Source organism: Aedes aegypti, chromosome 2 (assembly GCF_002204515.2).
Source record: "Aedes aegypti strain LVP_AGWG chromosome 2, AaegL5.0 Primary Assembly, whole genome shotgun sequence".
Lineage (NCBI taxonomy): Eukaryota > Metazoa > Arthropoda > Insecta > Diptera > Culicidae > Aedes > Aedes aegypti.
The window spans coordinates 275,801,477-275,816,750 of record NC_035108.1 but is presented as its reverse complement, the minus strand read 5'-3'; the positions used below and the strand labels follow the sequence as shown (position 1 = coordinate 275,816,750).

Below are 15,274 nucleotides of genomic sequence, written 5' to 3'. Positions count from 1 at the left end.
GACATGCCCACCGTTTTAACTTAAAACTGGTCCATCTTAACGCACACTAAATCACTATGATCACACATGTTTCAAGATGCAATGTCATGACCGTGCTAAACTGTCAAAATCAACCCAACAACCTTCCTAATTTTGTTTTCTCGAATTTCAAAGTCACGTCCACCAGCATCCAAAAATTTCCAACCGATCACCTAACGAAAAAAATCTCCATCCACCGTCCGACACACTTACCTTGAATTGGTTCCACAAACAGTCCCAGGGTGAGGCAAATCAATCCAATTACGATCGCCGCCGGTGCACATGATAGGGCGGATGCCACGCCAGGAAGCCTCATCTTGTACCGGGTCCTCTCGAGCAGCAATTATGACGTATCGTGTTACACCTGTTTAATTTTCGAGGAAATGAGTCTCTCAACTCGATTTCCTACTCCTCAGTCGATATGTGCCACTTGATTCAAAATAAACACCCGGGGTGATTACAGTCCAGCAAGCAGCCTCGGAAGTCAAACCCGTTCAGTCATCGTCGACGCCACTCCTAAAACACCCAATATCACAACTCGGTTGAGTAATACCTTCTGAACCGTCGTCGTCGACGTCTTCGTAGTAGCCGTGATTGGCAGTCACGAAAAAGGGGGCCACCACAGACCAGAAACAGGTCTTCGCACAGTCTTTCACTTTCGTTGGAACTACAGATAGGTAGGTACAATGTGTCACCAGCTCTTCGGCCGATCTACAAAACGCGCAAAAGCACACTTCACTCGCGACGATTTTTGGTTCGAGGTTGGTAGGAAAGGCAGCAATCGTTCAGGTCGTCCCCCTGGTGCAACTGATGAGTAACCTGATTTTGTGATTTTAGTCCAGTGTTGTAAGCAATCACGTCAATCGCGACTTGTTCGTTGATGTTCGGCAGCCCTTGCCTTTAATATTCACTACACGAGCAATTATACGAACGTACGAATCACGATATAATTTAGTTTGTTTTTATCTTTTATTGTGGTACGATATATCAACTGTATAAGTGTCACATTAAACATAACGAACAAGAATAATCTAATTTTGTTATTTATTATCACACATCTTTGAAATCTATACGAAATTTATGATATATGAAATTGTTATCGTGTCAAACGACACTCTTTTCACGTGTTTTTACGTTTTTCGATTTTCATTCTACCGATCACGTTTGTGTAAGAGATGACGGTTGTGAATTAATGTAGAATAATCAACTGATTGCTGATCATGGGAACGAAACGAACGTCACGAGAAATGTCAAATGTTTACAACACTGCTTTAAGCCTATCAAAGCGCGCATAATCAGTGGTAAGGAGTAAATCACTCAAGTTTGATTAGGCAGCCAGTTGATTTCGAGTGCTCTGCAAGGTGGATTTAGTGCACAAGATATGAACGGTGGTTTGTCACTCTGAATTCGTTGTTAATTCAGGCATTCGTGTGCAACGTTTTGCAATTTGAAAATCAAATAAAAGGCAGTTTTGTTGTTTTATACATTTGTTTTTTTTTTTAGAACTGGCAGCTAACAGATATTGTTTAAACCTTCAGAATGAACACTATTGTCCTCTCTTTTGGTGAACATAGAATGATTGATGCAATAATTTTATTTTAATTCAACACTGAGAATATGATAATAAATCATCGAGCTGTTTAATAGAATACCTATAAGTAGATGAAAAAACCAAATTTAGTACTATACCATTTAATTCTAGTACACGACACTGAAGACGGCCTTACAGTTGAGGTCGAAATACGCGTATCTGTCAAGGGATACAAACTCTAGTGGAATTAAATGGTATAGTACTAAATTCGGTTTTTTCATCTACTGAAAATATATTTTATTTTACATCACGAAATTATATGTTTGAATTATAGAATCATTAGTTGTTTTCGTAACAGTTTCACAGCAAAATGCATGATTTCATTAGGCTAAGGACGAGAAGAAAGATGCCAAAAAGGGTTGTAAGATATTTCCCAGAAAGTCAAACCCCAGAACAACATTCCCCAGAATCGATATAATACGTTTATAATGGGTGGAAATATATTAATTTGGTTATTTAGTTTTATTGTCGTCAAAAAATGTACATGCTGAATTGATTCGAATTTTCCGAAGCTTCGAATCCCGGACACCGACGTCAATTAATCCAAAATATGATTTCATCAATGGGGCCTTCCTTAGCCGACTGGTTAGAGTCCGCGGCTACAAAGCAAAGCCATGCTGGAGGTGTCTGGATTCGATTCCCGGTCGGTCCAGGATCTTTTCGTAATGGAAATTTCCTTAAATTCCCTGGGCATAGAGTATCATCGTACCTGCCACACGATATACGAATGCGAAAATGGCAATTTTGGCAAAGGAAGCTCTCAGTTAAGAACTGTGGAAGTGCTCATAAGAACACTACGCTGAGTAGCCTGCTCTGTCCCAGTGGGGACTTGAATGCCAAGAAGAAGAAGAACGTGTAGACAAAGTTGTGATTCTGGTGCTTGTTTGGTAGGTCCCATTTACCCCGGGTATAACGATATTTTGGGGTAAATTAGACCATAGCAAATTTAAACAGCTTGTAATTATACCTAAAACTGTAGCTTACTGATGGTTATTTGATTAATAACACAATTATTTTTTGCAAGCCAATGCAAGACGGGAAACATGTCACAATTTATCGTGCAAGTTGAAAATGACGCTGAATTGGCAACTGTTACATGGAGCGCATATTAATAAAAATTACATTAATTGTTGGTCCAAATTCATTCCATATCATTGTAACTTCAACTTTCTAGAAGAATACCCCCTTGAATAACTTTTCTTATATGAACTATGACGGAATGTCCCACTTACCCTAGGGTATTTTATACACAAAATTTTGTTTTAGATTACTTGTGGAAAATTTTTTTCTTCATGTGCATTAAATACCCTAAACTTCAACAACGATTTGTTCTGTTTATAGCTCATTATATAAACATATATGAATGTACATGGCTCTAATAGTAATTTTTAGGTTAGTTGCAGTCAATCAAAGATTTGTTAGTTGGACGTCCTATTAATAAAACCTTCTTTTGATATTCAAATGATGCATGACCAACAGTATAGCGGTGTGATAGTTATGCTATTACAGAAAAAAAACTAACATTCACAAACCACCGTTTATTTTTGCCGGCCCAAAACGCAGCTCACGTTCACCGTCGAGCACATTCATATAAGTTCATAAACCGACTATTATTCATCCATTCATGTAACAGCGCAACATAGTCGGGGTGCATTCACTACTCGCGTTCGGTCGCACACACAATTAGTATTATTGCCTTGCTCCTAAACCGAATTGAAAACAAAAGGTTTTTCGCGCACTCTTTGTCTGCACTCGACCGACCAGCGAATCCAAAAAGACTGGCATTAGGCTATCGTTTCGTTTTTCCTGTTCACGCTCCTCACTTATTACTTCATCGCAATCACTGTCTTTGCAAAGACGACGATGAGGCGACACGGATCACTTCCATGCGTTGCCTTCTCCTGATTGAGTGGTCTCACTATGAGTAGGATCTAGAAGAGTGCGGCGTTTGTTTAGGTCTTCGACGTGACCGGTTACATAGTTTGCAGAAGTTACACGCACGATGTGTCTGAATTCGTTATTAATCGAAAAAATGAAAATCAACTCAGCATCCACTATTTGAAAGATATGATATCCTAGTATATGGGGCCATCCTTAGCCGAATGGTGAGAGTCCGCGGCTACAAAGCAAAGCCATGCTGAAGGTGTCTGGGTTCGATTCCTGGTCGGTCCAGGATCTTTTCGTAATGGAAATTTGGTACACGGGTAGAAATCAGAATCCAAAAACAAGAGTAGACTCATTATTTCATAATTCCAGTGTGTTTTCATCTTATGAAAATACACCATGATTCGGACTCATGATATCATGAATCAGATTGCCGTAACGCAACACACGCGTTAGGTTTTTGATGCTGATTTCTCGGAATCATGATTCAAATGCCAAAAATGCAGAGTCGCGCATCCGTTTATGATCGACAAAATAAAAAAAAAACTTTAAAATAGCATACACTGATATTCGACCCAAGAACCTTCCGATTGTAAGCCACGCGCTCTACCACTCAACCACTTCGTCATCATGAATTAAGAGTGATCGATTGAAGCAAAGTGCGCCGCTTAGTGTTGTCACACTCGATGTTACGCTTATGAGGAATCATGATTACACACTACTGGAATTATGATTTGTGACTTAACCAATTTGGGGATCTGATTTTTATCCAGTAAGCTGAATAACAGCTTATTCAGATGAAAAAAGGTTGTATAAACAGAATCTCTAACTAGAGATCAGGGAGTTGTGAGTTCGATTCTCACCGAGAAGACGTTTAACTTTTTCGCAAAACATCACATCAATTTGTTCATTTAATCCAATTGCAAAATATATGTAATGTTTAGTTTTGCTCAATATTGTACATCAGCAACTTTTTTCATGTGAACTTTAAGATTAGATAGCTGATATTTCTTTGGCGGGCATCCGGATTTGAAAGGAAAAAAAAACTACAGTGATATTTAAATTACTATTACAGTCGAGTCTTTTCGATTCCATAACGAAGGAAATATCGAGATAAGGAAAGATCGAGGTAAAGAACATATCTTTAATGAATATTAACCAGCTCGATGGTAAGGAATATAATAAACAATCAGATTTTGAATCACGAAAATTCAATCTAGTATCATTTGATAATTGGCATATCGACATACAGGAAGAAAATCGGGAATGAAAAATGTACAAGACCACATAGATACATGGAGATATCGAGGTATAGAGAGGAAAATTATACGCAGAATGAAAGGATCGAAGAATTATCGAGATGTGGAGAGTCGATTATATGAAATACTGTCCAGTAAATCGTTTTATAACCATTGTAGATAATTGACATTTAAGGATTGCAAATCGAGGATAATTTTTGGCATACAAATGTTGGAGTTTGTAAATAGAGTAGTGTGTGATCCTTTGACCGTGACGCTTGCTCCTGCAGGGGGTGAAGCGATCATGTTATGCGCGCAGTGCAGTGAAAAAGTGTATAGTATTTGGCGTATAGCATTAGTGTATAGCTCAGTGTGGCGACGAAAAAAAAGAGCATTACATCCAGGTAAAATCGTTCATTATTATTATTTACTCACCTATTACCATTTGAAACTAAATACGTGCCAGGGTCGAAAATTTAATTTTCGATTCGGGAAGTGTAAAAACATTTCATATATCCATTTGATATCTGGGTGTTTTTATGCGGGGCTTACTGTATATGAAAATGACCTCAGAATGTGTGTGTATTTACTGCCATTCTTGAAATGGGTCGTTGGAATTTCAGTAGAGCTATCACCTTTCATCTCCCGGGCTAAAATTGTCTGCAGATATAAAGATATCGAAGGGTATCAAAAATACATGCATACAATTTTCTTCCATAAAAGCACTGCCGGTCAGTGGGAGATGGATTGTACACACACACACACACACACACACAAATGTTGGAGTTTGTAAATAAAGAGTTGCGCGAAGAGTGAAACTAAATGTACCTATCGAACTGACAAACAGATAGGGGCTATTTTCTAAGACGAAGAACAACAATCATTCAAAGAAGTCTCTTCGCACATCTCTCTGTGTACAGACTCTGACATATGTGTTTCAAATGCACATATATTTGATATTTCCAACAATTATAACTTGATATACGGGGACGGACCTGGTGTAGTGGTTAGAACACTCGCCTCTCACGCCAAGGACCTGGGATCGAATCCCATCCCCGACATAGTCACTTATGACGTAAAAAGTTATAGTGACGACTTCCTTCGGAAGGGAAGTAAAGCCGTTGGTCCCGAGATAAACTAGCCCAGGGCTAAAAATCTCGTTAATAAAGTCAAATCAATCAACTTGATATAAAACAACATAAACATTTGGAGCACATTATGACGCTCACTTCAAATGTTGAATCGGTGTCCGGCTATTTGGCTGAATGCCGTTTGGTCGAACCCCATATAGCCGAAAGGGTCGTTTGGCCGAATTAGGAACTAAAAATTAATGAAATGTGTATTTATGAGTGCGGCCCAATGACTTATCAGCTTTAAAGTTTGTAGATTTTTATTATGTTACTGGACGTCATGTTTGTCACTGTATAGAGCTTTAAGAGAAAGAATAAACCAATTTGTTAATTTGAGATGAATCTTTGAATTCCGCACATGGTTTCGAGATTCTTAGCTGATGACAGGTTCATTTTTGGGTTATCAACTTTGTGCTGAAGTTGATGCTCAATGATTTCAACAGAAATTTTTCCTTCTTTTAATCTTAGGCTATTCTTTCGAGTTTCACTGGTTCAATTACTAGATATTGACAAAATCTCGCTTATATTTCAATTAGGTATATTATCTTCTTTAAGTTATTGACAGCTCTTTGTAGCTATACTGATGTAACCATTATACTGAGTATACTGATGTACCGTAAAATCGGGTGAAATTGATCATTGTATCCAACGATTTTATTTATTCGTAATGGAGCACAAATATCAATGTAAGTTGCAGTAAATGAACGTTGCTCGTCGTAACTATTGTCGAATTGTGTGTTGTGAAGTTTTCTGCGTTAAAGAATGTTTATTACTATGAAAATAACGTAAAATTTCAAAATCATGCACGGCGCAGTATTGACAAACACCTATGAACTTCTATTAATAAGCAAGGATTTGAACATGGTATAAACCTGAAAGTTTGTGAGGATGCTTGAGATATATCCCCAAACCAGATTTCATCACCAAAACTCGTACCAATTTGCTCATATGGTTGAAATAATTGAATTTCTGTTAGATAGCATTGAATTCCTTAGGAAATTGCATACATTTAGGCGTTTTTCGCGTTATTCTAGAAATTTAACTATTCGTTATATACATAAATATTGCATTGTTAAGAATTTTATAAGCATATTCGGATCCAGGGAGCTCAAGTTTATCATATAGAGTTGCTTTGGAAACTAAAAATAATGGTATTGCAAGTGATCAATTTCACCCCGAAATGAGTTCCTCTGATTTTTTATTTTAGAGGTATTTGTTAATACTAAAATGACATTTGTTAGAAAATTTCGGTACATAAGTCGATGAGGCTCACCTTCGTACTTGTTTTCCTGCATTTAGTTGCTTGGCATTGTTAACATTATAGAAAACAGACTAGAAGAACCGTGAAAAATGAACAATTTCACCCGAAATTACGGTAACCATTACTTTTTATTGCACTTGACTACATTTTCATAAGCGATTTTTACTTCTTTTTACCAGAGGCTGTTCTTTTAAATCTGAGTTTTCTCATAATTGTTGACATTGAAAAATTGTAATACGTTCATCTAGAGCCATGAATAAATATAAGTTCTGTCATTGAAGTCAATAAATAATCAAAAATAATCAGTGCTGATAGTGCATAAATTGAAAGAATGCCCTTTTCAGTAAAAGAAAAAGAAAAGTCTCGGATGAAAATATTATCATATTCTACGCAAGTATTCCCCGTTTTACGCATAATTGTCCCATGTTACTTTTGGTCATTTTCGAGTTTTTGTAGCCAAATAGTCTATTTAAACATATATTATTAGAAAACAATTTCAAAAAATATACTTTGTTCGAAGACTCTATGAAACGCATACGAAGTCAATTTGTCCCACTGTTGATTATCTACGCATAACTGTCTCGCTATTGAACTTCTACGCATACATGTCCCACTATGTGTTTTTCTGCTTCAATTTCAAATAAGGAGTGAAATTCATAAGCTTTATTAGGCTGTTTCCCACCATAAAGAACACCATGGTACTATTCAGAGGATATGCAAAATCAATAAGATAGGCAAATTTTTGAATAAATTCGAATTTTATAACTTTTTCTTTAAAATTTATTAAATTGAATGCATCCGAAAGCATTATTTGATAACATACTTGCCATGCTCCGGGTTTCCGAGTTTATGCCTAAATCACATTACTCCTGTCACTTGTATTTTTATGCGGTGTGAAGTATCGGTGTCTTCATGTTGACGATTTTCCTAGAAACTTAAACTTATTGAAAATTGAATGCCGGTGGATGCACTAAGGTTCGCTTGAAATCTTCCGAAATAATGCTATTTCCGTAAAACGGATTCGGAAAATATGATCAGTCACGTTTGTTTTTCCAAATTTAATCATGTATCTTTTTCTTGGCGTTACGTCCTCACTGGGACAGAGCCTGCTTCTCAGCTTAGTGTTCTTCTGAGCACTTCCACAGTTATTAACTGAGAGCTTTCTTTGCCTAAGTTGCCATTTTCGCATTCGTATATCGTGCGGCAGGTACGATTATACTCTATGCTCGAGGAAGTCAAGGAAATTTTATTTACGAAAAGATCCTGGACCGACCGAGATTCGAACCCAGACACCTTCAGCATGGCTTTGCTTTGTAGCCGCGGACTCTATCCACTCGGCTAAGGAAGGCCATTAATCATGTATATATCATCCGAAACCATAGTTATTGAGCAGCATACTTTAAGAATATGCTTCCAGGAGAACCATTAAATGCACTTCATTCTATAGTAGGTTCCAGTTATGCTGGCTAAAGAGGCTGCACCACCTCTAAAACAAGCCCATGTACTGTAAGTGGTGCATTGCACAGCCATTACCCTTGACATCAGACCCTTTTCTCTTGAGTGAATTTAGCACCGCTCAAACGTAAAACTATTGAATTCACTCGATCCATATTCGCACTTTTTCTCCTTGTTACATACGAATTTTCCACAACTTAGCATTCAAGCGCCGTTCTAACCACATTCATATACATACCCTCATACAGCTCCACTTTGCTAAATGCTTCACAATACACGTCTTCCACTATTTGGTAAAATCATGTCAAAGTTACCGTCGGTCAAAATCGGTCTGCTACAGTTAGTGGGACTCTTATGAGTAAATATTCCCTCAAAACTCGCTTTTTCCAGGTATAACCGTCCCATTTTTAATTTCATAGCAAAATTCATATTTTTTCGTTAAAACCAACTCTTGACTCTGAAGAACACCCATTTCCTCATGGTATTGTGAAGAAATTTTTCAAATTTATCATAACCTCTATCAATACGGAGCATAAATGTGCCAAAATCTTTGATCGCATTTTTCTCGGCTTTATATTTTGGAACATGGGACAATTATGTGTACAACGGCAGCATAGTTTTTCATTATTGTAGTTTTTTTTTCGACCAAACGGCATTCGGCCAAATGACCTGAAACCGTTTGAATCACATATCAGGGGGGGGCAATTCCAAAAGAAAAAAAATGCCTCAAGGGGGGCGAAAGCTAAAAAAGCTTGAGAAACACTGATCTAGCCGTAGCGATAAATGCGCAGTTATCACAGGATTTTTTTCTTATTTCTTCCAAAAAAAACAAATGAAATCTTGTAGTATTAGAGCAATCATTTCTCTTGCTGAAAGGGAAAAATTCGTTGAAAAATACCTCGAGGGTTCGAAGTAATTTCAAAAAAAAATCTCATCAGAGATTCTTTCTAGAGAAATCAATAAAGAAGAAATGCTTCAGTAAACCAAATAAAATAAAATAAATGTAAGAAAAATTGTAGAACCATCTCTAAATACTTATGTTTTTGATAAAACTACTGGCGATACCTTGGAAAGAGCTATTATAAGAAAATTTTGTATATTCCAGAAAAATCGTTGTAGAAATTACTCAGAAAAATGATAGAAATGTTCCGATGACATCGATGTCATGTGCACAACCTATGAAAATGGCAAACCACGTGAAGATGATGTCACATTTTTGCACAATGGCTTCTCTAAAGATTCCTTCAATTTCAAACAGCAGGTTTGTGAAAGCACGTCAAAAATAGAGGATTTTTTAAATATTATAATGAGACATTCTTCAGCATGACTGTTTGCTCAATCTCTGGTAGATTCAACACGTCTGATTCATATAGTTCAAAAATGTATATCTGCAACTCCCGGCCAGTTTTGGCCCTACGGAGTACCATTTCCAGGATCAACTTGTCTCATGGATCGAAAATCAAGTGCATGTGGCCACCTAAATCCTGGAACTGCTCAAAATCGGTTTTATCTCTTAAACCAGAAAAATTCCCTTGAAAATTTCCTGAAGTTGAATATTTATATAACTGTTTCACTCGACATGACATTTTTCAACAGCCCATTTGATAGCAAGACGATGCCGGGATCACATGATAAAAAAAAAAAACAAAATTTAAATTTTCAAAAATGTAGCCAAAAAAACACAATGAACGAGATTTGAAATTTCATATCATGTTTGGTTTATTTTCAATTAAATACTGTCAAATTTTCAAATACTATGTATCCTTTGAACGTAAAATTCCATGATAATAGACATTTGTGTCTTTGTCAATTGAGTGCATCAATGAAATATAGTACGGACATATAAAATGCACCAAAGCCATTTTCCCACAAGAAATAATCAACTTCAGAGAGTTATAACACCGCCGTTTTCGAATCGATTATTTTCGTTTTTATGTGACGCACTACAAATTACCTTAATTTTTGATAAGTAGAGAAAAAGTTGTGTGAATACTGTTGATTCAAAAGTTACACTGCGGAACACGTTTTTGTTTCAAGCACCAAAACACCGTTCTTTACTCAATTAGGGTTTGCTGAATCCATTGCTGTTTTCAAAAATATAATAGCACGTCTAGTTTTTGATATATTGGACAGCATGAATAAAATGTAGTAAAGTTGAGTTTACTACATTATCGGTAGTAAACGCTATATGTGGAACACGAGTGGAACATGTTTGTGTCATTTCTCTTTCTACACCTTTCGAACATACTACAAACAACGCGTTGCTATGAATAAAGGTAGCATTTACTACAAAACTACTGGTAGTTAGCTTCAGAGGTTGCTACATATGCTTTGAGATTGTTGAAATGAATGGAATATTCATAATTTGAGTAAATATCATGGGAAACGTTGTCAGCTTTGATGTTCCGAAAGGTATTTTGAGATTCCGGTAATGAATTTTGAATTTATTTGAAAGATCTTGTATTCTTTCCAGCGTTACGTTCCAACTGGGACAGAGCCTAATTCTCAATTAGCCCAATTATTCGGGTATCTTCAAAACGGTATTTCTGTAAGAATCTCTGAGATTTCAGTGAGATTCCTGCAAACTCTGGTCCGAATCTTTGGAATTCTTGTAAATAAAGTATAAACCTTTGAATGTCTGAATGTAAAAATGTGAAATAAAATCCTTATATCATCCACTATTGTGAGAATTTATTTTTATTTCTAAGAATTCCAGGGATACTAACAGAAAACCTACCGGAATAACGAGAATACCACAGAAATACTGTTTTTTTTATTCACAGAGGAAGCTCAAATTCTACCGCTATTTCATCAAATTCTCAGTATTGGAATCTTGAAAATGTTAGGAACTTTATCCAGGTCTTTAAAAGCGCTAATGGCTGCCGCATACAGGCTCACTTTCTATTGAACGGACCCAAGCCAAACGTCAAATCGTATGTTCCCTATCAGAAAGCGCCCTATTTGCGGCAGCCATTAAAATCGTAAAAAACTGGATAATTTCACAATTGCTGTAATCTCAAGATTCCTTCATAGGATACAGATTTCTAGCTAAAATTCCAAAATTCTCAAAAAAATCCTTGTCAAATCATTATAAAACTCACATGCACATAAAGGGTATAGTTATCGCAAATTTACACTTCAAATCCTGTAAAGTTACATAACCTACATTAATTTGTGTTCATGATCGATTACGCGATGCATAGCGGGAATGTAGTAATATTCATATTTTCACATGATTTGTCGTGTGAATAAGCGATAAATTTGGCATATATGCATGATTTTATTGATTTAAAGTGTCACTCTGAATGGAATCTTATTAATGTGCAGCATCAGTTACTGCTCATGTTCGAAAGTAGTAGGATTGTGGATTTTGTTTTTGAGTAGATGCTACATGTAGTAAAGTTCAACGCTTTTTATTCATACCGCCCATTGTCTTTTGAAAACGCAACATTTTACTTTTTCAGCCAACTTGCATGCAAGTTTTCCAACTTGTATGGCAATTTATTTGCTTAACTTGCCATATAACTCAAACTTCATGTGTAAAACAATACTTTTCAACAAAGTGCATCATACTTTCAATGGTGAACAGTTATTTTTTTGAAGTTTTGAACAGTATTGTACTATGCCATACAAGAGAAACGAAGAATTATATGAAGGCTGCAAGCATGTTGGAAAAATCGATTTAAACCAAATTTAATCGTAAAACTTACAATCAATTTATATCTAAATTGAATGTTTAAGTCCTATTCTGCATGCTTTGTGGATTAAATCACAATAAAGTTTGATAAATCATAATTTAAATTTCATGTAAACATCAATTAAACCAGTGTTTCATACAACTTCCCAAGCACGCGAAACATCTTCCAAAGAGATGCTTTTCAAAAATGGTTTCAATCGCGTATCAATAAAAGCATCTGTAACCTACCTGGTTGTTGTTCGGTTGCATAACAAAATCAAGGCTAATAAAGTTTCATTACCGTTCCAATGAACATGCATTTCACTCCTTGTTTGACGTTCAACATTTTTGAAACGACACGATTTACTGTAAATTTCCTTTGCAAATAGCAATGAAGTCAAGTTTATCAAGATGTTTTCAGCAACTTTTCAAACAAACTCTTGAAACTTCTCCCAAAATGCCGGTTTTAATGTTATGTTTCAAATTACTTTCTTTCAAAGCATTCGCAACTTGCATTCAATTTTCGTTCCCATACCCACAACTCAAGAAGATTCATCCCAGTTGCGAAAAAGTTGCACCAAACTACGTGTATGACAGCTAGAAGTTTGTTTGTTTCAATCCAGTTGCAATATGGTTGAGTTGCACCTTACGTATAATCTAACAACGAAAACATGTGTTGCGGGGAAGTTTTTGCGAAAAGTTAAGATTATTTCAGGCGTGGCCTTATTTCGCAAGTAATGAACTTGTATTCCGAAGGGTGCAGTAACGTTATAAGCAACAAGCATTGATTAATGGGCCATGTGGTCGCTTTTATAGTTGTTCGAATTGTTCGAAGAGCTGGTGGAGTAGTGAGTAGAGGAGAAGATTGGTGATCTTGAGGTCGGTAGTTCGATTCTCGTTCATGTTTTTGTTTTCATTTTTTCTTTTAAGTATTTTGCAACAAGTAAGCAATTTCGATATAACGTTAATATATTGCAAACAGAGTCCGCCTCTTGCGCTTTTTGTGTTACTATTCAGTACAATTGTAATTCATATTTTCAACAATTGACAACTCTGATTAGTTTCAAGAGATCTTGAGTTGAAACAAACTGTGCTACTTGGGTTTGGCGACCTGTAACTAAAAATTGTGATGTGCTGAAACATTTCTGAGAACGGCATTAAATTCAGCAACAAAAAATCTTCTAAAGACACATAATTTGATCCTTGAGACACGCACAAATGTTATTTTGGTTAGCTGAATTTTGAAAAAAAAAATGCACCTAGACAAAAAGTGATGTAGGATAAGCTACACGTCATATCATTTTTGGTGTCTTCAGCACATTTGATTCTTATCACTCAAAGAACAAATGCGTCAGCGCAGATACCTAGATAATTCGACGCGTAGTTTTTCTGCAACATCTACAAAATTCAACATATCTGTATCTTTTGAATCAATAGTTTTCAAACAGCTGTTTTCAATAATATATAGCGGAGATATAGCTCTCTGAAGTTGACCATATTTTAGTAGATAACAGATTTGGTGCATTTCATATGGCCGATACCTTCAAGTTCCCCGGAAAGATACTTGGATATCATATTATTTACATTATGTTGAATATCAACCTGATAACACTGCGGAACACGTTTTTGTCTCAAGCATCAAAATACAGGTCGGACTCGATTATCCAGAGACTCGATTATCCGGGGACTCGATTATCCGGGATTCGATTATCCGGAATTTGTTTTTTGATGTTCTTGTTTTTCATTTTTTATGCATAAATCTGAGATAATTTGGTATTGCAATATAAAATATGAATGGTTTTGCAGTTTAGAACGTATTTAAGAAAAGGGGGGGTTTAAAACAGTTTTTTTTGTGTATACTGGTCAAAAATTTTGTTTTTTTTTTGTGAATACCCTACTGTTCCTAGAAAACATTTCTGGCTACGCCACCGTATCATATAAATAAAATAACGAAAAAAGATAATATTTACGTTATTTTATCAAAGATATCATTTTTTTCTTAGTGATTCGATTATCCGGAGTGAAAAAAAAAGATACTCCGGATAATAGAGTCCGACCTGTACCGCTATTTACTTATTTAAGGTTTGCTGAATCCATTGCCGTTTTCAAAAATATCATAGCACGTCTAGTTTTTTAGATATTAGCTGTGGAAAATGCAAAATTCGCTGAAACAGTCAACTTGCATGCAAGTTTGTCAGCTTGTATGGCAATTTACTTGCTTAATTTGCCACAGAATTCAAACTTTATTTGTATAACAACATATATCAACTAAGTTCAAAATATTTCCGATGCTCAAAAATTATTTTTTGGTGATTTAGAAAAGTATTGTATTTTGTCATATAAGAGAAACGAAGAGTTTTGTATGGAGACTGCAAGCATGCTAAAAAAATCGATTTAATCTAAATTTTATCGTGCAATTTCAACCATCAATTATATCTGAAATGAAAGTTAAAGTCCTATTATGCATGCTTGGTGGGTTAGATGACAAAAATGTTTGATAAATCATACTTTAAATTTCACGTAAACAACATTGAAAACAGTGTTTTATACAACTTTTGCGACCTGTAGCTAAAAATTGTGACGTGCTGGGAGATTTCTGAAAACAGCATCAAATTCAGCGACTTCAAGTCTACGAGAAACACATAAGACACCTAATCTGATCCTTGAGACACGCAAAAGTGTTAATTTTGTTACGTTGTGTAATTAATTGATTTGTTTGTAAATGGTGAATGATGCACTAGGACGGTTCAAATTTCAAAAAATCCTTCTCCCATGTATTTTTCTCAATTTTGTAGATTTAATAGTCTGTCAAATATTCAGCTATTTTTAAGAAGGTTTAAAGGTGACCCAAAGACTTTGAAGGTTTATAAGGAAATTTATACGAATTAAGTAATATAATACTTCTTGCACCGGTTAAACTACCATATCCTTGTTGACGCCAATAAAGTTATAGAACCTTACTTCCCCAACCTGAAAAACGTGAATGAATGTTATCTATACATAGCTAATCAAGACAAATCA

At 35.8% G+C, this 15,274-nt stretch overlaps 1 protein-coding gene across 5 annotated transcripts in view; it reads right to left on the bottom strand.

The window, feature by feature from the left end:
- The window catches only part of LOC5572656 (pancreatic triacylglycerol lipase), a 67,621-nt gene that overhangs the window by 51,428 nt on the left and 919 nt on the right, over window positions 1-15,274 (bottom strand). Inside the window, exon 2 of one of the 5 annotated variants that reach the window (XM_021845137.1) lies at window positions 232-685. In XM_021845137.1, the coding sequence (XP_021700829.1) occupies window positions 232-334 (103 nt within the window). In that variant the 5' untranslated portion in view covers window positions 335-685. Of the gene's footprint in view, window positions 1-231; window positions 1,648-15,274 lie in introns of those variants that run through there. The other 4 variants (XM_021845135.1, XM_021845136.1, XM_021845138.1 and 1 more) reach the window with 4 other exon arrangements.